This window comes from Medicago truncatula, chromosome 4 (assembly GCF_003473485.1).
Source record: "Medicago truncatula cultivar Jemalong A17 chromosome 4, MtrunA17r5.0-ANR, whole genome shotgun sequence".
In the NCBI taxonomy this organism is placed as follows: domain Eukaryota; kingdom Viridiplantae; phylum Streptophyta; class Magnoliopsida; order Fabales; family Fabaceae; genus Medicago; species Medicago truncatula.
Genome location: NC_053045.1, coordinates 60,554,641 through 60,578,571, shown reverse-complemented (window position 1 = coordinate 60,578,571; position 23,931 = coordinate 60,554,641). Strand labels below are relative to the sequence as shown.

General features: G+C 32.2%; 2 protein-coding genes across 2 annotated transcripts; one reads left to right on the top strand and one right to left on the bottom strand.

Annotated features, from left to right (window-relative positions):
- Nucleotides 1-5,514: 5,514 nt before the first annotated feature.
- LOC25494227 (CRM-domain containing factor CFM3, chloroplastic/mitochondrial) lies at nt 5,515-11,257 on the top strand. Its single transcript, XM_013603027.3, has 9 exons — nt 5,515-6,435; nt 6,834-7,311; nt 7,390-7,520; nt 9,353-9,703; nt 9,793-9,949; nt 10,040-10,332; nt 10,413-10,472; nt 10,559-10,685; nt 10,830-11,257. The coding sequence occupies exons 1-8, from the start codon at nt 5,719-5,721 to the stop codon at nt 10,604-10,606; spliced, it is 2,235 nt and encodes a 744-aa protein (XP_013458481.1). The 5' UTR covers nt 5,515-5,718; the 3' UTR covers nt 10,607-10,685; nt 10,830-11,257.
- Nucleotides 11,258-11,563: 306 nt separating this feature from the next.
- On the bottom strand, nt 11,564-16,169 carry LOC25494225 (uncharacterized). The gene is made up of 7 exons (XM_039833143.1): nt 16,031-16,169; nt 14,881-14,999; nt 14,678-14,760; nt 14,258-14,379; nt 13,279-13,443; nt 12,745-12,838; nt 11,564-12,130 (listed from the first exon to the last, which is right to left on the bottom strand). Exons 1-7 carry the CDS (start codon nt 16,053-16,055, stop codon nt 11,938-11,940), a joined length of 801 nt encoding a protein of 266 aa, XP_039689077.1. The 5' UTR covers nt 16,056-16,169; the 3' UTR covers nt 11,564-11,937.
- Nucleotides 16,170-23,931: the final 7,762 nt, after the last annotated feature.

Here is a 23,931-nt window from a genome sequence, read left to right as displayed (position 1 = left end):
TGATGGTGTTTTTTTTTTTTTTAAGAAGAAACCTGATGGTGTTTTAAATCCAAATTGTTTGAAATGTACTCTTTAAAAAAAAAAAATTGGTCAAGAAGCCCAACGGCTAGATATTCACTCCACTCGATGAATAAATAGGAAATTTGGAGTTCAAATCCTTAATCATGTATACTAGTGGAATATCCCGAGAATATGGGATTTGAATCCCTACTCTATATGTTAAATGCAATATTCCTACTAATTGATTTATGTTCATGGGGATTGAAAAATATAAGTTTGTATATTTGTAAGGACTAAAAACATAATTAACCTTTAAATATAACTAGACTTTCCACCCGTGCTGCCGCACGGGTCATATACATTGTAAATGAAGTAGACAAAGACAAAGACAAATCTCAATGCATATCAAAGAGAATGAAATATGTGGTCTCAAATATATGCAGATGTTGGAATTCGAACGTCAGGCACCACACTTATTCTCCTTAAAAATATTAATTTTTATCAATCGTGTGTTACTTCATTCTTTTGTTAAAATTATATGTCAATGTTATATTATTGGTATGTTACTTCATCTTTTCTTTTTATTTTTGACAAAATGTTACTTCATTCTTTTGTAAAAATTATATGTTAATGTTATATTATGTACCTAAAAATAGCTCATTCTTAACCTCAACATGTAAAATGTTTTATTTAAATAATTTTCCTTTTATCGAATATTTGGCCTTTACCGTAAATGATACCCTTTAACTGTTTGTTGAAATGTTTCTTCCACCTGTTTATATATATTGCAAAATTCTGGTGCATTTTGTGGTAGATATTTAACAAAGAGAATTCAGTTCTAATTTGGATGAAAAGTGTAAAACTAACAAAAAAAAATGTTGCTATAATCTTTCAAAACCCTTTTATTTCAATAGGGCGATTTGTTTTGTTGAAGAAATAGGGCGATTTGTTTTGAAGAAATAGGGGAAATAAAGCGATGCCGATTTGCTTTGTTCATGAAAATAAGAGATTAGGTGTGAGCATTAGGGTTGTTCATGAAAATAGGAGATTAGGTGTGAGCATTAGGGTTAAAACAGTAAAATTATGCAATAGGGTTTAGGTTAAAATTAGGGCTTACGGGTTAACTTTAATATATAAGAAGATTATGTGAGAGCATTAGGGTTGTTCATGAAAATAGGAGATTAGGTGTGAGCATTAGGGTTAAAACAGTAAAATTATGCAATAGGGTTTAGGTTAAAATTAGGGCTTACGGGTTAACTTTAATATATAAGAAGATTAGGTGTGAGCATTAGGGTTGTTCATGAAAATAGGAGATTAGGTGTGAGCATTAGGGTTAAAACAATAAAATTATGCAATAGGGCTTAGGTTAAAATTAGAGCTTACGGGTTAACTTTAATATATAAGAAGATAAGAAGATTAGGTGTGAGCATTAGGGTTAAAACAGTAAAATTATGCAATAGGGTTTAGGTTAAATTTAGAGCTTACGAGTTAACTTTAATGTATAAGAAGATAAGAAGATTAGGTGTGAGCATTAGGGTTGTTCATGAAAATAGGAGATTAGGTGTGAACATTAGGGTTAAAACAGTAAAATTATGCAATATGGTTTAGTTTAAAATAAGGAATAAATTGGAAATTCGGAGTTCAAATCCTTAAATCATGTATACTAGTGGAATATCCCGAGAATATGGGATTTGAATCCCTACTCTATATGTTAAATGCAATATTCCTACTAATTGATTTATGTTCATGGGGACAGAAAAATGTAAGTTTGTATATTTGTAAGGACTAAAAACATAATTAACCTTTAAATATAATGCTTGTTTGTAGAAGATAGAAAAGTCTATTATTCCACATTTACTTAATTTCGTCAAGTCGTAAAGTTTGTTGTATTAATGGGCCAACTTAGCTCTAAAGTACGTAAAGTATAAAGTTTGGGCTTGATCCATTGCACCCTGAATCAATTGAGAAAAAAATGGTTTTTACTTTTTCCATCATATATGTTCCTTGTGCGCCCTTTTCTTTTTCTCTGAAATACTTTGTGTCCATGTTATATAATCTAAACTCTTATAGAATGATTTTCAAATTATATAATCTAAAACCTCTTGAAACCCATAAATGGTGTATGAATTGTTATCAAAGGTCTTTGCTGACCAACATACGATCCCCACAAAAACTGTAAAACAATTTCAAGGATCATATGTATGGTCGATAGTGATCATTGTATGATGAACCACTTCCAACTTAAAACTAAGAAAGAAAATTCAAGAATAAATGAAAAGTTAAGATTGAATGAAAATGTTGAAGAGTGCAGGACTATTTATAATCATAAAACATTCATAGACCGTAACTATAGTCAAATGAAACATTTAAAGTGTCTAAACCGATCAAAAATACATTAAACACACCACATACCATTCAAACATTGCTTGTAATGCCACATTCCATATTTAAGGATGATTCAAATTATATAATTCAAACCATACCAAACTATGTTAAAACTTAAGGTTTTGAAGGTTTGACAAAGTTCATAACATAATTAATTTGATTTCAACAACATAATAAATTAAACCACTTAATACATTTGTAAATAAAACAAGCAAATGGGTATTCAAAGATGAGACGGTGGTTCTTATTATAATTGGACAATACCACTCAATATCCATGCAATACAACACCATTACCATACTTCAAATTTAATTCAACAACATAAAACACAAACAAAAGGTCATTGATCGGTAAAACTTAAATCTTCGTCTCTATAACCATGAGAACTTTTATTTCTTCTTAGGTATTGGGCCAAATCTAACTTTTTTAACATCTTCGAAAGATCTTACCAACAAAGTGTCTAACTCGATCAGTCTTTTAGTATTGTACTGACCAAATATTGAAAGCATGGTTCTCACGTTGACAATGTTCCTAAGCTTCACATGGATGAACTATACGCATCCATCTAAGCCAATCGATGGACGACGATACTCAACATTGTGCACCATCCTCCTATCTTTGTGGTTGAGTATGCGGTTGAGTTGGTTGAGTTGATCCTTCAAGCCAAATAGTGTGACATCAACCCGAACCTTGAATGGATTGGATTTTTTTCCCGTTGTTGTAAATTGTGACTAGCTTGATGTTTAGATCTATGAGAAAAGTATTTATGGTTATTTGTTGTGTTTTATAGCAAATGTACCAAACAAACCAATTTATAAAAAATTATGTGCGTACAGAAACTATCAATGCAATGTGGACCACAAAAAAATCTTGTACTTCAAAGGTTCGGATTATAAAATATGAAATTTCCATCATCCTACAAAGTACGAGTTTTAACCCAGTCTTAGACCAGTTCGAATTATATAATCTGATTCATTTTGGGATGATTTCGAATTATATAATCCAAACAAGTTCAGAGTGTGAGCGGTGGCTTGCTCAACAAGACTAAGTCATTGGACACTTTTTTTTTTATTGGTCAGCAACACCTAACTGGTCAGCGTCTCATTGACCAAGATTTTTTTTACTCAAACTTAATGATTTTTACACTCTAAGCACTCATTTTTCACAAATTCTTCCTATAAATACTCTCACGTCATTCACAAATCCTCATTCCATCTCGCATCCTCTCTCTTTTTATTTTTTATTTTTATTTTTTTTTATAAATTTCTTCTACCATGTTCTACTATTGGGCCTTTCATACAAGGTTTCTTTTAATTTTATCAAGGTATGTTATGAATGATCAAAGGGCAATATTCCCACTTTGTAAATTGGCACCCTATGTCTAGGTGTAGTATTCCTTTTGGTGTAAGGTTGATCATCCAAATCTCTTTTTTCCACAAGATTTCACTTCACCCCTCATCCAACCTCGTTCCCCCTCAACCTTCTTCCATTAGAGATTTAACTTTATGTATCTAATAATTTCTTGTAATAAGTAGGGTTAATTGTGCTTTACCCCCTGTAATTTTATTTTTTTTGGAACACCCCCCCTAATAGGTCATAAAAAAACGAAAAATTCTGCAAAAAAAAAAAATAAAGTCGTTTTTTTATGACCTATTAGGGGGGTATTCTAAAAAAAAAAAATTTTACAGGGGGTAAATCAAAAAAATATTTTAAAAGGGGGAAAACAAAAAATAACCTATATTACAGGGGGGTAAAACACCATCAACCCTAATAAGTATTATGCTAATGTAAACAATACAATACAAATTTGTATTTACATTTATTAATTTTTTGTCGTTTTCAATTATGTCATCTTAATAATGAGTTGTGTTATTTGAACAACCATTTGTATGACAACCTATGAGACAATTATAGCTTTACAAACAAAAGTAAGTATTGACACAAAAACCAAAATAATAGAGAGACAAGGTAAAAACATAATATGAGTACGAGAGAGAAAATTGTCATAAAAGTTGTCATAAAATAGTTGTACAAATATCATTTTTCCTTAATAATATATGTCACAAAACAAAAATTCAAATTATATAATCCAAAAATATTGAAATGAAGCTATATAATCATCCGAACAAAGAGTGTTTTAGAAAGAAAAAAACCAACTTAGGCTTTGTTTGCGAGTTTGGAGGGGAAGGGAATGAAATGTTTGGAAAAAAAGGAAGGAGTAAGTGGAAAAAATATAGGACATTGGAAGGAGGGACTTTAGAGGACTTATTTTTCTTCAAAATATAAAACTCTCCTCATTTAGGGAAACTAAAAAATTATATTGGAGGATGGTTTATATGAATTCTTCAAATTTAATATATGTTGTTATAATATTTTTAAAATTAAAAATATATTAATCATAAACGTTAAATTATCTCCTTCAAAAAAAAATAAACATTAATTATCACTTTCTAAAGAATACTATTTCAAAAGATGTGAAAGATTTTTCAATTTTCCCCTATATTTCTCTGCCCCCAAAATCTTTCATTCTTCTCCCCTTCAAACTTCCAAACAAAACCTTAAGGTGAAAAAGTAATATCCAATTAAAAAGTTTGTTTGTTTTGCTCTTGTGTTATGGTCCCTTTGCGAAAGAGGTAGAGGCTAGAGGGTGCATTGTTATGAACTGAACCGAATTGAACCACATTTTTTTGGTTTGATTCAGTTCATGAAACCACTTTCTTCAACAACAAAAAAAATATGTAAATCCAGTTCGGTTCTGTTCAAAACCGATTTTTATGTCTGAACCAGATTTTTTTTCTTCATAAAATCAGATTTTCTGGTTAGGCTAAAATATGGTTTTAGTCCCTGCAAATATGTCTCGTTTTAGTTTTAGTCCCTGTAAAAAAAAATTGTTTTTGGTCCCTGCAAAAATTTTTGTTTTTGAAAATAGTCCCTCCAGGGACTTTTCAAAAACAAAAAATTTAGAGGGACTATTTTCAAAAACAAAAAATTTTGCAGGGACCTTTTTTAAAAACAAAATATTTTGCAGGAACCAAAAACTACAAAATTTATTAAGTTATAATGTGCCACGTATGCAAATCATCACAAAAATGGGGTCAAGTACTACTTTCAAAAACAAAAAATTTTGCAGCATCAAAAACAATCTATCACTGTTCTTCTCTCTAAGCTACCCCGTCCATCGTCGTTTCTCTTTTTTCCTCCACCGCCGTCACTTCTCTCTCTTCTGCCGCCACCATTTTTCTCATCTCTTTCTCTCACACTCTGATTCAGGAAAATGAGAACATGCCATATCCAATAACACACAGAGGCTAGAGGTTAGAGGTTTTTGATTTCATGGCGCTACAACCAATCTCTTCTCTGCATTTTCAATTTTTCCAACCCCAAACCAAAACCCACCACATTTTCAAATTCTCACTTTCTTGTTCCAATTCCAACCAGAAAACAGCTCAAGTTGATATTAAGGTTGTAAAGAAGAAAAAACACAGACCAAGTTTCTCTGACCAAATTCGACATAAATGGTCCCTCAAATTAGGTTCCCAAAGACAAAAATTCCCATGGCAAGAACAACAACAACAACAAGAGGAACCAGAACTAGTGGAACAACCTCAATCCCAAGAGGAACAACCACAACCTCTGAATTTTGAGTTTCCAAAGCGTTTATCTCCTTGGCACGTGGCAGAAAGCCCTAAACAACAATCACAGTTTCATTCTGAATCTGATGTTTCTGAAGACGAAGAAAATGAGAAGCCGTTACAGCAAAATTCCAGTGGTTCTGTTATGGAAAAGGAGGTGCAAGAAGCAGAAAGTACTAGTTTGAAGAAAAGGAGAAGTAATACTGAGTTAGCAGAGAAGTTCATTCCGGAACATGAGTTGCGGAGACTAAGAAATATGGCGTTGAGGATGGTGGAGAGGTTCAGTGTTGGAGTTGCCGGTATTACTCAGGAATTGGTGGATGCTATTCATGAAAAATGGATGGTTGATGAAGTTGTTAAGTTTAAGTTTGATTCTCCTCTCTCTGCTAATATGAAAAGAGCTCATCAAATTCTCGAGGTTTAATGCTCATTCCCTCTCACATTACCAGTTTACTTATCTATATTCACAATGGATTGTTTGGATTGACTTATTTGAGTTTATCTACTGAAAACACATGTCTGAAACTATTTGAGAGAGCTTATGAAAACAACTTATGAATAGTTGAATACAGTTTGAATCTATTTTATCTTTGTTATAGAAACAACTTATAGTAAGAACTTATATGAAGATCACTTATGATATAGATGCTTAATTAAGTTGATTGTCCAAAATGGGTGATACCTCACAATCCAAAGAAACAATCGTTTTCAATGCAGTGTGGTTGCTTGCTTTAGCTTATAATAACTTGTCTTTTATCAGAGAAGTTGAACTGCTTGAGCATTTATATTCATAGTATTATTTTCTCGCTTAATCAGAGTAAAACTGGAGGTATTGTGGTGTGGCGATCGGGAAGTTCCATAGTATTATATCGAGGAATGTCCTACAAGCTACCTTGTATAGAATCTTACACGAAAGTATATAATGCTAAGGAGAATGCCGTGGATAATTCAGTGGATGTTGGGAGTGGGAGTAGTGTTGAAGTAAGTGTGAAAGAAATGGTTGGACCTATTGATTTTAATAGAGACTCTGCAGAGTATTTGAAGGACATGAGTGAAGAAGAATCGATGGAATTGATCGAACTCAACCTTTTGTTAGATGAGTTGGGTCCGCGCTTCAATGATTGGACAGGCCGTGAGCCTTTACCTGTTGATGCTGACCAATTACCTGCTGTGGTTCCAGGGTATAAAACACCATTCAGACTTCTTCCGTATGGGGTGAAACCTTGTTTATCCAACAAGGAAATGACTGACATGCGTAGGGTTTCTAGAAGAACGGCACCACACTTTGCCCTTGGTATGCAAGAAGCTCTCTAGTTACATTCATGTCTTCAAATTTCTCTTTCGAAAGATTTACTATTCTTTACTGCTGCAGGAAGAAATAGAGAACTTCAAGGTCTGGCTAGAGCTATAGTAAAGCTGTGGGAAACAAGCGCTATTGCAAAAATAGCCATCAAACGTGGCGTTCCCTATACATCTAATGATAGGATGGCTGAAGAACTCAAGGTACTTCTCATAAACAGCTAGAAATTGGACAATATTACTGTTTAATTTAATTGTATTCGAATTTTATCACGCTTAAAAGGTATATAAAACAACCCATCTGCTTGGCGACCTCCTTGGCTGTTGACTAAAAGAGTGTTGAGTTTCCTGAGAGCTTCATTTCTTGTAAATGTATATCAGGGATGAGATTAGGATTTTAAACCCATTAAACTTTTGTCCAATGCATCAACTGAAACATGTGCATATAGGTAGACGGATCAATAAAAATGAGACATGTCTAGTATCGTAAAGTGTATCTGACTTATCTGGATTTTATTATTTTCATCTGTAAATGCAAAGGTGAAACAACCACGTAATTTTCTGATAAATGTTTATTTTATCCTTTTATCATTGTGTTAGAAACTGGTACCGATATACGATTTAAGTTTAACTGTAGAAACTGACTTTTTTTATGGCAGACTATGTTTATTACAACAGAAACAGAATTACACTCACTATAGAGAATACATAATTCACACACAAACTAGGAAATAGATAATATGCCATTACACTACAGGACAATTCTTATGCAAGAAATTTGAGAGTCTTGTCTCTCCCTCCCAAAATCATTCAAAAACTATCCTATAGTCACTTTCTCCTTTCATTGCTCGATTTATTCCTAAAATTAGACAACATAACTGACATAATAACTACCTTAAACTGCCCACAACGGCCATAAAATAAGTATAACACATTGTCGTTTTCTCTATCAACAAGCGAGTTTAAGGCTTTCAGGGAATTGCCAAAGTTACGCTATGCCACTGACATAAAAAGTTAATAAAAATTGCCAAGCACAGACAAGTTGACTACATAATTCATTAATAAGCATGAAATATTTTCCTGGGTAAATAAATGATATTCTATATGTAGAAAGAAATAGGGTGAATGCTATTATGTTTATTCCTCGGCTCAAGGAGAAATTTTAGGAAATATAAACAACATATTATGAAATAAAAAACCTAAAATCTTCACTAATAAAAAGAGATAGAATCATGGGATTTTCCAACATTTTATCATAAGACTAACAAGTTTGTTAACCTTCCCTCAAGTGGGTGTTATCAGTTGAAAGTACGAGATGCAATGTCAAAAAGCAGTATAAGTACTGCATGTCTGCTTTTTGTAGTTAATGCTAACTGAATCAGATGACCTGAGTCAATGGAATAGGTATTCTTAATAACAGAATGTGTGTGACTTTCATGGCGTTTGCCTTTGTTTTGGATCATAATTACATTGAAATTACTGTTTTCTTTTGTAACATTATCAGGGTTAAAGTGAAAACGGCCCCTTCCTAAATTGCAAAAGACTCTTGGTTCGGAAATCAGCAACTTGACTCCTTGAACTTACAAAACTGTGCTTATTGGTGTGAAATCAACCCACATGTAGAAAATCGCATTGTTGGTGGTCAATATTCACAGTTTGATAATATTCATGGGAGTGAGTTGCTATGGTCCAAACCACAAGTGATTTTCTGCAATTGAAGGATAAGCCTGAATGTGGTTATTGCATGCAACCCCATATTCTTCTGACCTTTTTTAATGAGTTTTGGGTCCCATACAAATTTCGTTTGATTAATAATACCCAAAAGATTGACTTCAGCTATACTTTTGTAGCATTCATGCATTTTGGAAGCTAACCACCATATTTCTAAGTTTTGTAAGATTGTAAGAATTGTTAGCACTTGACACTTAAATGCTTTGACAGTCGTTCTTGTTCATAATTTATCCTGTGGCAATGTTGAAGTGAATAAATTGTTCCTTTCTTTAAACTTATGGTGTTTGCATTTCATGCATTTTCAGAAATTGACTGGGGGAACCTTACTTTCTAGAAATAAGGAATATATTGTAATTTACAGGGGCAATGACTTCTTGCCTCCTGTCGTCACCAAAACCCTGACTGAGAGACAAAAACTAACCGTTCTCCAACAAGACGAGGAAGAGAAAGCACGTCAAAATGCTTCATTGATTACTTTATCAAATAGAAAATCATCTCAAATGCAGTTACTTGCTGGAACCCTTGCTGAGACTAGGGCAGCAACCGCCAATTGGGGACACCAACCAAGTAAACAAGAAGTTGGTAAAATGATAAGAGAATCTACCTTGGATAGACTTTCTTCTTTAATCAGAAATCATGAGAGTAAACTAGCTCTAGTAAGTTACAAGAGACCAACTGAAATAACTTCCCAAAGACTATCTGTTGTTACCATATCTATCTAACTTTATAAATTATATGGTTATAGGCAAAAACAAGATTCAGGAAGTCTGAGAAGGATTTAGCTAAAATACAGGGTGATTTTGACCCAGCAGACCTTCCAATTGATTTGGAGACATTAACTAATGAAGAGAGATCTTTGTTTAGAAAGATGGGTCTGAGTATGAAGCCATACTTACTTCTAGGTAAGAATGACAAATTTATTATACCTTTATGCTTAGCTGCTGTGGTACAAATTTATTATACAAAAAATGTTCAAAGCATGAGATTTTCAGGTAGGCGAGATGTTTATGCTGGCACCATAGAAAACATGCATCTACACTGGAAATATCGCGAGTTGGTAAAAATACTTGTGAAAGGGAAAAATTTAGCCCAAGTTAAGCATATTGCGATATCTTTGGAAGCTGAGAGTGGTGGGGTGCTAGTATCTGTAGACAAGGATACCAAGGGCCATATAATAATTATTTATCGTGGGAAGAACTACTTCCGTCCACAGGTTATGAGACCCAAAAGCTTGTTGTCACGAAGACAGGCATTGGCTCGATCTATTGAGCTTCAAAGACGAGAGGTAATAAAGCAATAATTTCTAATAAACTGAGATTCTTAATTGTTCTTGAATCTCATGAAGTTTCTAAATTTTCTTTTCAGGCACTAAAACACCATATATCAGATTTACAGGAGATGATTGAGTTGCTCAAATCTGAGCTAGTATGACATTTTATCACTTCTATATTACTCTACTGCAATATTTTTGGTTATAAGTTCTATCATAAGTTTTTTGTCGTTGATTTCAGGAGGATATGAAAAATCAAAAGGTGACTGATGGTGACAAAACTATGTAGTCAACAGTGAATAACAGCCATGTTTCTTCTCATGATGACTTGGAAGACCTAAATGCTTTATTTCCATAGACTAACACAGGTGATTGTAATATACTAAATAGTTACTAATTTTGCCATTTACTATACAGTAGCAATATTAAAAAACTTTCATGGAATGATTATTAATTTACTGTCCTTGTTCCTCTTTTTTTTTTTTTTTCCTATTATTCTTTGGCAAAACTAGAATTAAGGAACCACATTTATTTTGACAAAGACGACAGTGGTGACTATAACTTGAAACATCAAAACAAGCTATGGTCCTCACTTGGTATTGTAATACATTGCAATAGCTTGTAGAGGTTGAGCATTATGGGTAACTGAGAAGATGAAAAGGAATGTGCTGTTTAAGCTACCAAGCAGAAAAACTTGACCCATGCCTATGATGATTCCATCAGAACTTCTCAAGTCAGTAAGTAAGGAGACTGTTATTGTTGCTTCCATTGCCGGAGTCATTTATAATAGTAGATTTATATCCAACTTCTAAGTGGTAGGAATACCCTGAATTGATGTAACATGTGTGATGCTTAATTCAGGTTGTATGGTGGATGCTTAATTGATTAATCGGTTCAGTTCGATAGATGCATAATATTATCCGTTTACATTACATGTTCATATTTCTGTAAATATTTATTTCAGTTTAAAAATGATGTGGTTAAGTTTTTATACGTGTGATCCATATTACTATTCTCATTTTGTCTCTACAAAGATTTGTTATCATTTTTAATAATCTATATGAATAAATATGAAGTTATAGTTGCTACGACAGAAGGGTGCAACTTTACCTACATCACATTTTATAAAAATCACATGATTCTAGAAATACATATCCAGACAACTCAATTTTGTTTTCTTCGTCCCTAAGAAAATGGTGATGACCAGAAAGTAGGGGAGGGATTAATCTGATGTAGGTCGATCAAATAAACAAACACAAATGCTTTCATGATTACATCGAATGAATAGTATTAGGAGACTAAATATACATTGGCTAGATAATGCGTAAAATGAAAAGAAAATTGGTAGATCAAAAGGCATAATGGGAACAAAGTGGAAAGCACTCTCAAAGCAGAGTTCTGAAATGAACCACCAAGCAATATAGCATAATGGGCAGGTTCATTAGACCTGCTGCAGGAAACAAGAAGTTTGTCACTTGTAACTCTTTCAAATTTTAGTGGACTCAAGACAGCAAGATGAACAACAATCACCATTTTAATTTAGGAAATTCTTGTAGTAATTTTCAATACTACAACAAAAACTTAATATGCAGGCAAAAGTAGATAGATAACTAACTAGCCTTAAACTTGTCCCTTTGCAAAAGTTTCCTTCATAAAATTTGCCACAATTGAAGCTAACTCAGCTAAATGCTCAGTGTATACATGGTCAGCTCCTTCTACGATATGTAACTTGTGATTCGGTAGGATCTTGGCGAACTCAAGTGCGTCTCCAACGGGAATTATTGTGTCCGCATCACCATGAACAGTAAAGAACCTGTTATGTATTATGAGACTGTATTATATGTCCATGTGTTATGGAAATGCCATAACTTCATTAATAAAATATCAACTTACATTAAAAAAATTATCATAATTCATGTTGTAGCATCTTACATATAGACAAACGTAGCATCTTATATTTTTAAAAGCACGAGCCTAGCATCAATTTAGATATAAACATTATCTTCTTCACTAAATAATAAGAGAAAAAATCATCTCATGAAAAACAAAAATAAGAGAATAAATCAAAATAAGATATACTACAACATATTATGACAAGTTCTTTAGACTCCCAAAATTCTTACCCTTTTAAAATTCATATTCCATAATAAAAAGTTCTGACATGATCAATTGATAAGGATTTTGTTTTGTTTTAAAACTTTGCAGAAGCATGTTTTTGAATGAGAACACTTGAAATTCTTATGATTTAAATTTTAAAAGAACAAAATAGATTTATAGAGGTAAAATGTCATCTGTCATTGCTGTAGCCAAGAACCTTCACCGTTCACTGATCCCACTGTACAGATTTTTGCAATGAAACTCTTGTAATGAAGATGAAAGGGTGAAACTGTAAAGGAGAGGCAAAGTATCAGACAATTTTTCCCTCACCTGCATTCTTTGTCAATCTGCAGGCATGCTTCGTGCATATCTATGCTTAATCGATCCTTCAAGCTTTCCTCGGTTATGCAATAATCAACACTTCCTACAAAAGAAGATTGATGCAATGCCCTCAAAAACTGAAAACAAGTAATATAAATTACATTTTTTTTTGTTGTAAACAAAATTACACCTTCTCGTGTATTTGCTGTTTCGCTATAAAAAAAAAAAGGTGCCGTGAAGTAAGATGCTAAGAATGATGTTGTTGGAGCATTGGATCAAAAGATTAAACAAAAAAAGGAGCTCCACATTTTTTAAGAAAATAGTTTCGTAGCCTTAGAACAAAAATATAGAGTAAAACAAATCAAGGCAAGGTTTTGGACTTGCTGATTTCAGTAAAGGCATTCAATAAATAACAAGTTCAAAGTAGAGACACAACAAGTTATAACATATATGGATCCTGAATTTCTTGAAAGCATTTCTCAAATACATTCTTCTACTCCAATTTATGTATTTGAACGCATGGCTGATTAAACGCACGGTTACCTGACTTGGTCTTCAACTCAATGAACCCTTCCTTCCTGATTTTCTTCATAAAGTTTTTTCCAAGGCGATCTTTAAGGCCTGCCTTTAGATCATAGCGACCAGAGAGGTTGGCAACTGTTTTAATATCATGATACTTTGAAGCATAAAGAAGCACCACATTAGCTCCTGCCTCAAGATACAGAAACAATTCAGACCAAATTTAACATGCCTACACACTTCCTAGGAAACATAAGAACATGACAGAATTCTTTGACTAGTCCTATACATGCTTGAAATCTCTGCTTCCCATTTTATAATGAATCCCAAAAATCATAAATTAATAGAAGATCTTCTTAAAGTATTTCAAAATGAAGAAATGATGTTAAGATCTAGCATAAATATGAAGATCTTCTTTGACTAGTCATATTGAATGTCATTTTAGGTTATTTCACAAAGATTAAGAAAAGTTGTAAATAAATGAAAGTATAACAATTTTACAGAATTATCCTTTTTAAAAGTTGGATGTTAACTATTAACATATATGCATAGTGAAATAGTGAAATATAATGAACTTGGAGTGATGTGCGTGATGTAAATTTGGGGAGAATTGGTTTTAAATAACCAATGTTACATTGAAAATGTAAAAAGGCATTTATTTAGAAATACTATATAATTTTTCTTTTGTTAATGTGACACTCAACTAGGGACGGGGGGGAGTATTTATTCTCCTCCAAAAGATATCGATTCATAGACTTCAAATAGACTTCACTTTAAAACAAACGATAAATTTCACATAAATCCTATATATTGGCACGCATCATCATTAAAACTATTTGCAGGATGATAGGCAGATGAAAGATAAAAGTTTCATATATTCGTAATTTAGCTGATCAGCTCATTAGATAAGTGAAGTTTTTTTTATTCAAAATTATGGACTAAAACGTATGGTTGAAGAATCAGCAAGTATCTGGAAACAGCAAGTATCTGTAACACGACAAACCTTTACTGTGCCCAATAATTGCCATAACTCTACGGTTTGCTTCATGAAAGTGTTGAGCTACAGAATGTATATCATCAACCTCCCTCCAATAGTTGCCAAATTCAAATGAACCTTCACTTTCCCTGGAAGAAAAACTCAAAAGTTAAATCAAAACGAAGCAATTAAACAATACTAGTGGATGAGATTAGATAGCATAAGTTTCGTAAATGGATGAAACCCTGACCTCTGTCATCAGGACAAGAGATCCCACCCCATTTGTTGTAAATTTTCTATTGTGAAAGGAAAATAATTACTTTGTTAAATATACAAAGAAGAAAAGTATGTGTCTGCATTCCCTTATCAAATAGAAATCGAGTTTTGCATAAAATATATAGTAGTTATTGTTTAACGATGTGTTTTTTCGGGGAGAAAAAATCATACCCATTTCCAGTGAAGTCAAAGCGGAAAGAACTAATTCCTGCATTCTCTAGAGCAGCAGCAAGTTGTGTCATGATATTGTCTTCCTAGATATTGGAAAACATAATCAATCAATGAGAAATATTGAATCAATGTATTTATCTATGAATGGGATCAGATAACATAGAAATGTTGAGTTCATAATCCATAAAATCAGAGAAACTAACCTTGGAGGCTCGAAGACCGTGGCATAGAACAACAATCTCTTTGGTTCCAGCTTCATGTAATATGCCTACTAGTTTATTTCCATACTTGTTGGGTATTATGATTTTTTGCTGTTGGATGGCTGAGAAAGTAATTCAACAATTTAGGTCCTTTTTTTTTTAAATTAATTGATCATTCATAATGCTAAATTGTAATTATCTAATACATACGGATAACTAGGAAGGAGAATATATCAAACAAATGAGGTTTAGCAGCACATCAATTTGTGTATGTAAGATGGTGTGTTCTTACAACATCCTACGGCTAAGACCATCTCCGACGAAGGTTTCTCATGTGTGACCATTGGAAGCAGCGGATGTTAATGTTATATGTAAGAACCATTTTCCTACTGAAACTAAGTTAGGAGTCCAAATTATGTTATACCATTGAAGTGAAGACTAGTATGAGTTCTTAAAATCCTATAAGACATTGTAGTGCCTACTAAAAGAGAGTTAAGAACCCATATTGGACTTTGTAATTAGAGATGCTCAAGTTGTTTTGATGTCCATTTATTGACTTTTTTTTCTTGTTCAATATGTAAACAATAGGGTTTGAAGAGTTTAAAACCACCCAAAACCTTTGAACATAAAGGCTCTATTTTCATAAACAACTTAATTAAACGCTTTTAGCTGATGTAACTAATATGAAAACAGATTGACAGTTTAACTAATATGAAAAAGATCAAATAAAGTCAATCTGTTTTCATATAAGCCACCAGCTATTTCCATAAGAGCTTACGAAAATAAGCTGAAATAGTTTATGAACATGTAATAAGTTGTTTTCATAAGGTCTCTCAAACAGTCTTATAAGCCATCATGCTACCGGTATATAAGCTCAAATAAGTCAATTCAAACGGACTCAGTGTTGAACTACTCAAATAACATACTTTCTACTAGAATCTGCTATTTTAACTAGTATTTTAATCCAGATAACTAGCAAATAAAATTATAGCATCAATCTCTTCTAAATATATATATGGATCCTATGAACAACTTAAAAGCACTCAGTCAATATATAACCCAATTGGAAGCGTTTTTCAGCATATAAGGTGATCAGTTTCATAGTTTACAGATATATGACATAATAAATCAAATTTCAAAAGAAATAACTCACAAGGGTTTTGTACAGCTTCGGCCATTTTCAAGTATTATTGGATTTCCAGAGGATGAAAATGCAAAACGGGTCAAAAGAAATAAATGTTCAGAAAAAATTTCATATAATTGAGTCTGTTTGCACTAAAAATAATATTAAACTGATATGCATGTATTGTGGATAAGGGAGTGTTTTCCTCCTCGAGGTCTCAAGTTCGATTATGTCTAATTTTAATTTAGGTGGGACCAAATTAAGTTTTACTCTTTTTTTTTTTAAAAGAAAATGAGTATGCTTATAACATTTCATTAATAATAAGAGAGTTTATACAATAAGGTACACGATAATAAATAATGGGACTAGCGGTTAATGCGGCAACCCTAGCAAGGGTGTAAGCTACCTCATTTACTTGTCGCCTGTTGAACTCGACCTTAGAGTTTGAGAAGTGTGTGTTGAAAAGACTCTGGAATGCTGAAATTACGTGTCCAAATTCTGTAACATCAACCTAACGATGATGGAAGGCGTCTATAGTAATCTTTGAATCCAAGACGACATCGACGTCGTCAAACTGCATGTCACTTAACCATTGTAAGGCGTGGAATAAACCCAAGGTTTCTCCCACAGGAACAGAATACACATGAGAGAGCGGGATAGTTTGAGCCAACGCAAAGGTACCTTCATCATCACACGGATACATATTTCAATACCTATTCTATTCAGCTGAATAATTATATTGATATATTTACTATTTTTATAGTTTGTTTGTGAAATTCTTTAGTTCATTTTAATACTTTAAGAATTAAATTAAAGAGTGATAATTTAGACATCAATTTGACTTTTCACTAAAAAGTTTTTTCTTAGAAGCAAAGAAATAATTTATTAAAGATAAACACACCACAAGGTATTAGGTGTACTATGGGATTCAAATAGATACAAGCGTGGATATCAAAATCACGAGTAGACTCATACTAGTTTAGAAGGCAAAAATGAACGGGGTCGCGCATAGAAACATTCTTATGGTAGACTCGCGTAGACTCACATAGACTCGTGAGACTATGACGAATTTATGAACCCACGAGGTTTTTTGAGAAAAAAACCAAAAAAGTTCAAACTAAACAAAATTTGAAAGGAGAAAAAAAACTTAGAATCCTCTTTTCTTTTTCGATCTCACTCTCAATTTAAAAACAAAACTCTCACTCTCTCACAACTAATTATGAATAAAGTGTTTTGTCTGAGGTTAAGTTTGATGACGATGGTCAAGATGATGGTGATGATGACGAAGGTGATGATTTTGATGATGAACAAGATTTCATAGGAACTTTGCATGCTTGAAGACATTGACATAATATGTCTTATGATTTTTTTGTTGTTGTATATATAGTAGTTAACTAGGAAAAAACTAGGACGTTATCTACTTATGTTTCTACTTTCTTTGCTCTATGAGTTTTTTTTGTTAAAAAGTTTGTTATGGAGTTTGAAATTTTAATTTTTATATTAACTGGTGTTCTATTGTAAATATATGTCATTTATCTGTCACCTGTATATTTTTTAAAGTCAATTTTAATTTTCTATAGACTCATACGAGTCTTTAAGTCGAGTTTAATAGAATCTACATATTTTTTTTTAGTCTATGTAGACTCGCGACCTTGTATACAAGTATGATCCAAAGAAGAAAAAATGGTTGAACTCCCAAACATAAAATTAATTGATTGTTGCTTAATATGTCTCTTACTCTTCAACTTTTTTGGGTGTAAATGTGCAAACACTTCGATCGGATTGTAACCTCCGATCATTTTTTTTAAAACAAAATATGAACAATTTGAGGGGTCTATTCAGCAATCATGAAAATGATTGTTTATGTTTGTCCAAGTTAACTACTACCCAAATTGGCCCGACAAGTCAATAACATTTAGATATAAAATAAAAGACTATTACTTTTCCTACCCTGCTGCCTTCTCGCGTGCCCTGCAAAATTTACTAAAATACCCCTGGTCCGGATTACGTAATCCGGACCAGATTGTTAGTGTTTCCGGAAACAGAAATCCGGACCATATGTTATGTAATTTTTTATGTCTTTCTTTGATGTCAAGGGTCTCTGTTGACCGTTATATGAACCCCACACAAGCTGCAATGCATTGCAATTGCAGGGTTCCTATGAACGGTCAACGATAATCATGACACCATCGACACCCCTAAAAAACTAGAAAACATTTGAAGAAAATGTAAGAAAAGAGGTGAAGTGAAGAATGAGGGTATTTGTTGAAGATGGAAGCCTATTTATAGCCTAAAACAAGTCTTAGGTCATTAATACAGTCAATGAAAACGTGTTAGTGGTTGTTGTAACCGTCCAAACCCACATTAATGGCTCTGAATCTTTCCGGAATTTACATTCCGAAACGCCCTTAGCCCTATAGGAAGTGTCAACTTTTCTCTCGTTCACCATTATCGCATTAATCCGGAAAATATATTTCGGAAAACAGATGTGCATTCCGGATTTTATATTCCGGAATGCATTAGTCATGGTCGGTGGTCTGCACCACACGTTTTTGTCGGTGGTCAAGTCAAAAAAACGTGGTAAAACGCGTTTTTGACTGCATTTATGGCCTCCCAACCGTTTTTGACCCACCCCTCCCTATAAATAGCCTTCTGAACCCCACCATTTCTCACACCATCCTCTCTCACCCTCTCCTCCTCTTATTCCTTGTACAACCATGGTTTTTCATCGTTGGCCTTTCATAGATAAGGGTCTTGTTAAAAACTTTCAGGGTTTGTATGAACGGTCAATGATGATGGAACCGCGCTGCAACGAAGCGCGGTTCATCTGATGGTCATGTGATTCAGTGTGGTTCTTAGCTTGGCCTGCCTGGGCGTAAGTTTGAGCACCCCCTCACCTCCCTCAGGGGCATTGTTTTCTTCTTCCTGTCCTCCTCTTCCCTCCTCCTCCGGTTTTCCTCCAATAGGCAAGCTACTTGTATGTCCCGTCACATACCAGTGGTTAGGCTCTTAGGAGATTAGAATTAGGCTCATAGGAGATTAGAAATAGATTTAGAATCTTATGTAATAAGCTTACAAACTTGAAAATTATTGTAATGTATTGTTCATATATTAATAAAATGAGTTGTTTTTATGTTTGTGTCTTTTTATTTCTGTTTTTTATTTTATTTGCATTTTATTTTACGAATTTTGAAGATTAAAATTGCAAAACTTCTGGTAAAACATTATTCCGGATTTTCAAATCCGGAAACATCTGCAAAATTCTAACAATACTATCCGGAAAACGAAATTCAGATCAGGGGTAAAATTGGAAGAAGAAAAAAATAGGACGCGCGAGGAAATACATAGGTGGAAAAAGTAATAGTCAAAGTAAAATGTTCACTTTCATCTTCCACGGCAAACCACATCCTCAAACACGTCCTCAGTTCTTCTAACACTCAAACCCTAACATATTAACACATCATCTCCCTCGTGCTCTGTCTATCCCTCACTCCGCCGCAGTACTCCTACCTCACATCAACTACGACTCCAGCCTCAGTCACACTCCTCTTCCATCACTCTCCACCGAAAAATATAAACATAGAAAGAGGTTTTTGTTGCATCAAATAATTATTTTTTTCCCTGTAATCTCTTGTATCAATATTAATGTTATTTTTATATGTTCTTTTAATCTCTGCTAACTTTGCAATCTCTATTACCAGGGAAAAGCTCCCTCATGCTATCATTGATGATAGCTTTATTTTTTGGCCATCTATTTAGAGTTGTGTTTATAGTTGTGAAAGGCTCTCTATAGTTAGGCTAACTATTATTTCTATGAGTTTAGCTCAGTTGTTAGGATATTGTATATTATATGCGGTGGTCGGGTTCGAATACCTGACACTCCACTTCTCCAAAAAAAAGGCTAACTATTGCGCTACTTCTTTTGTTGGGAGCTTCTACGCTACACCTTACAAATTGATGTACCAATACTCTTGTTTCATAAAATTTTAAATTAATGATCATTTTATGAAATAAGTTGTTATTTGTTATTATTTATATTTTAGAAAACACCATCTCATGAGAAAAAAAAAATATCATTTCATTGTTTATATGAATTATAAATTTTTAACATTTTCTCATAAAAAATAATCAATATTCTTCATTATGAGCAATAAAAATTCAAAAAAAGTAAATTTTATTTCACCGACGCTTTTGGTAAATAAGATTTAATTATTATAATTGTCAATGATAGAAAATAATTATTTTTTCTTCAAAAAACAATCAATTTAATTACTATTAATTTAATGTTTGGTGTACCGATACACTTAAAATGTTGGATGTACCGTAGAATTTGTCATTTTTTAATATGCCTGTAAAAATCAGCGGCACTGAATTCACTAATAGAATCCTCGTATTAATCAACTTACCTATCGTAAACCTTTCGCAAATCAACAACATTAAATCATTTTTATTTCGTCAAGTGCTATTATAATTTTTTATTTTATTTAACAGGAATGTCGCTATTCTGGAAAGTGAGATCCAAGTAAAAAAATTTGATATAAAGAACATAGCAATGACTGTGAAGTTTTTGATTTACGTGGTGCTAACTAGTAGTTTGTATTGCTAAAGCACAAACTAAAGGCATAAAGCTTTGTAATGTCATAAACTATGGTGCAATCTGGATTAGAGCTCAAGTTATGGCAAGTAATCTTTTTATTTTGTTGCATTCTTTAAGGTTTTCTATGTAATTATTTTTCTTAGGATTAAATTCTGCTAGTGTTATCTGAATTATTTAGTAATATTGAATAAGTAAGTAAACTAAAATATTTGTAAGTGAAACTTTGAGTTTGTCCATAATTTGTAGTACCGTAAAAAGTTGTGAATTAAATTAATTACATCCTTGATGTTTGAATAATTTTTTATTATGTAATTATAAAGTAGTACAAAAACCTAATCACAAATTATCGAGGCATACCTAAATATTTAAAATTGTAAGGATGCGTTTTTCAAAAAAAAAAAAAAAACTTATAAATATGTGAATTTCATTGAAGGCATGTATTCTTAGATTCCTGATAATAAAATGATAAAAATATATATATGTTTGTTGCAAGTTTATTAAATTTTATTTCTGGATATAGAACATTTTTTCCAAAGAAAAGGGTGGGGAAAAAAAAAAGTTCCCAAGAAGACATGAATAAATTCACATGTAAAACTACCTATTATATATAATCCCTATTTTCAAAGTTATGAGAATATCATAATATTAACCAAACATATTTTTTCTAATTCGCTTGAAATAAAATTCACATCTTTATATTCCAAGGGTTGTTATTTCTAAGAATAAATTTGGTAAATTTGAAGCAAACATACCTAGAAAAGATGTTTGATTAACATTATAATATTGAACTTTATTTCTACCTTTTTCTTAAAAATTTTACATTCCCTGAAACATTTTATACCTGTGAATCAATTATCCTCGACATGCAAATGTGCGGCGAGAGTTTTAACAATACTGCATGTCTAAGGTTGATCTCATGATCTTGGTTAAGTTAGAGGAGACCCACGCCATCTTATATAAGCTATCACTTGCAATTATTTTGTTTAAAGATATATATATATATATATATATATATATATATATATATATATATAGGGAACTTCTACGGTACACCTCACAAATTGAGGTGTACCGGTACTCTTGCTTCAAATATTTTCAATTTAACAATTATTTTATGAAATAAAGAGTTATTTATCAATATTTATATTTTATAAGACATCATTTTATAAGAATAAATATCATTTCATTGTTTATAAGAATCATATTAAATTTTTAACATTTTCTCATAAAAAATAATAAATATTCTTTGTTATATGTAACAAAAATTCAAAAAATGTAAAATTTTATTTCGTCGACACTTTCAGTAACTAAGATCTAATTATTGTAATTGGTAATGATAGAAAAAAATTCTTTTTCTTCGAAAAAACAACTCGTTTTAATATGAATTTGATGATTTGGTGTACCGGTACACTCAAATTTTTGAGTGTACCCTAGAATTTACCATATATATATATATATATATATATATATTAAAATAGTTAAACAATATCGAAAGTAATTGAACCTTATTATTTTATTTTTTTGACAAAGTAATTGAACCTTATTATTATTATTAATTGTTGTATTTCTCTAGTTTAGTAACTAATAATTAAATTTATTCACCAAAAAAAACTAATAATTAAATTTAATTGCAGGTGGATTTTGATGCTATGAAGGAAGTAATTTCTCCTTGCGATTATTACTGCGACTCACTCTATCTTTTACCTTACTCCACATTTGTTAAATTACCATCAGGTTGAATTTTATCTTTGGACTTTTAGTACCAGTATTTATTTATTTATTTTCAATTTTAAACTTCTCATTATAGTAAATTTGTTCTACTCGTAAAAAGTAGTGAAATTTTGTCAAAAATTTCTACTGAAAATGAAGTGAATGGAAGATCTGAGGTTGACTCTAAAAGTGCAAACACTGATACTAGTGATGAAAAGAAAAAACCAGAGCTAAAGTTGCTAGATTTATACTCTGGCTGTGGAGGAATGTCAACTTGTCTGGTTCAAATATTGTCGAAGTGGGTTTTACTTTTCTTTGTATACTTGAAAAAATCAATTGAATTCTTTTAATATTTGTATGCATCTATAGTAATGTTATATTTGTATGCTCCTTTAATCTCTGCTAACTTTGCAATCTCTATTATCAGGGAAAAGCACTCTCATGCATGCTATCATTGATGATGGCTTTATCTCCTTGGTCATCTATTTTGTCTTTTGTTTGTTTTTTCAACGAGTGTGATTTTCCTAATTAATCTAGTGAGTTTTTTCCTTTGTTTGTTGTTCTTATTTAGAGTTGTGTTTATAGTTGTAAAATGATCTATATAACGGTTGTGCTTTACTTTTATTTTAGTAATCTTTGCTGTCGAAGCTTCACGATCGGTATGAATATTTTTAATATGCGTGTATATTTTTGTGTAGTTTATTTATAATATGTGTGTAAGAATAAAAGAAATTGAATTCTCTTATAGAATCTTCATAATAATCAACTTACCTGTCATAAACCATTTGCAAATCAACAACATTAAATTTTAATCATTTTAATTTCATAACATAATATATGGAGGTTAAGTGCTATTCTTATTTTTCATTTTACAGGAATGTCGCTATTCTGAAAAGTGAGAGCCAAATAAAAATGTTTAATATAAAGAACATAGCAATGGCTGGACTAATGCCAAAAATTGAAGGGACATGGAAGAGCTAAAAATGTTGAACAATGCCATATCTGTGAGAAAATATGTCGTCGATCGGTAGCAACTTCAATTGACTCGGAACTACAAGACATGTAACAATGATATCATTAGAAAAATGGATGTGTCAAACAAAAATAAGCTCATATAATGCTAACAAAGACACTTACCTAAGTATCCCTATATTGGTGTACATGGTTTCTTTTATGTTGACAACTAACTAAGCTAGCTCATATTGGTGATTAGTGTAGGAACGATCAGCTATTCCAATGATAATGTAATGTGTGTTTTAGTAAATCAACATGTTTTTTGACATTTTTGGCTTCCTGACATAAGAGGTTAATGACCTTCTACATATAGTTCAAAGGGTCATGTACAACAATATCATCTCTTAGGTTTATAAATGTTGTGTTTACGAAGATTGGTTTTGACGCGCAACTTGTTTGTTGCTCGCTTGCCTTGTATTCATGTTATTAATCTTCGAAATATAATTATTTTTTTATTAAAAAAAAACAGAAGAAAATGCCAAAATCAATAAGGTGGAAACGACAAGAGAGTGGGTAACATCTTTTCAAAATTCCTAGCTATTTTTATTCATGGTCAAATTGCTCTTTAACATCTTCCTTCCTTTGGTTGGTTAAAGCAAGGATACTTTAT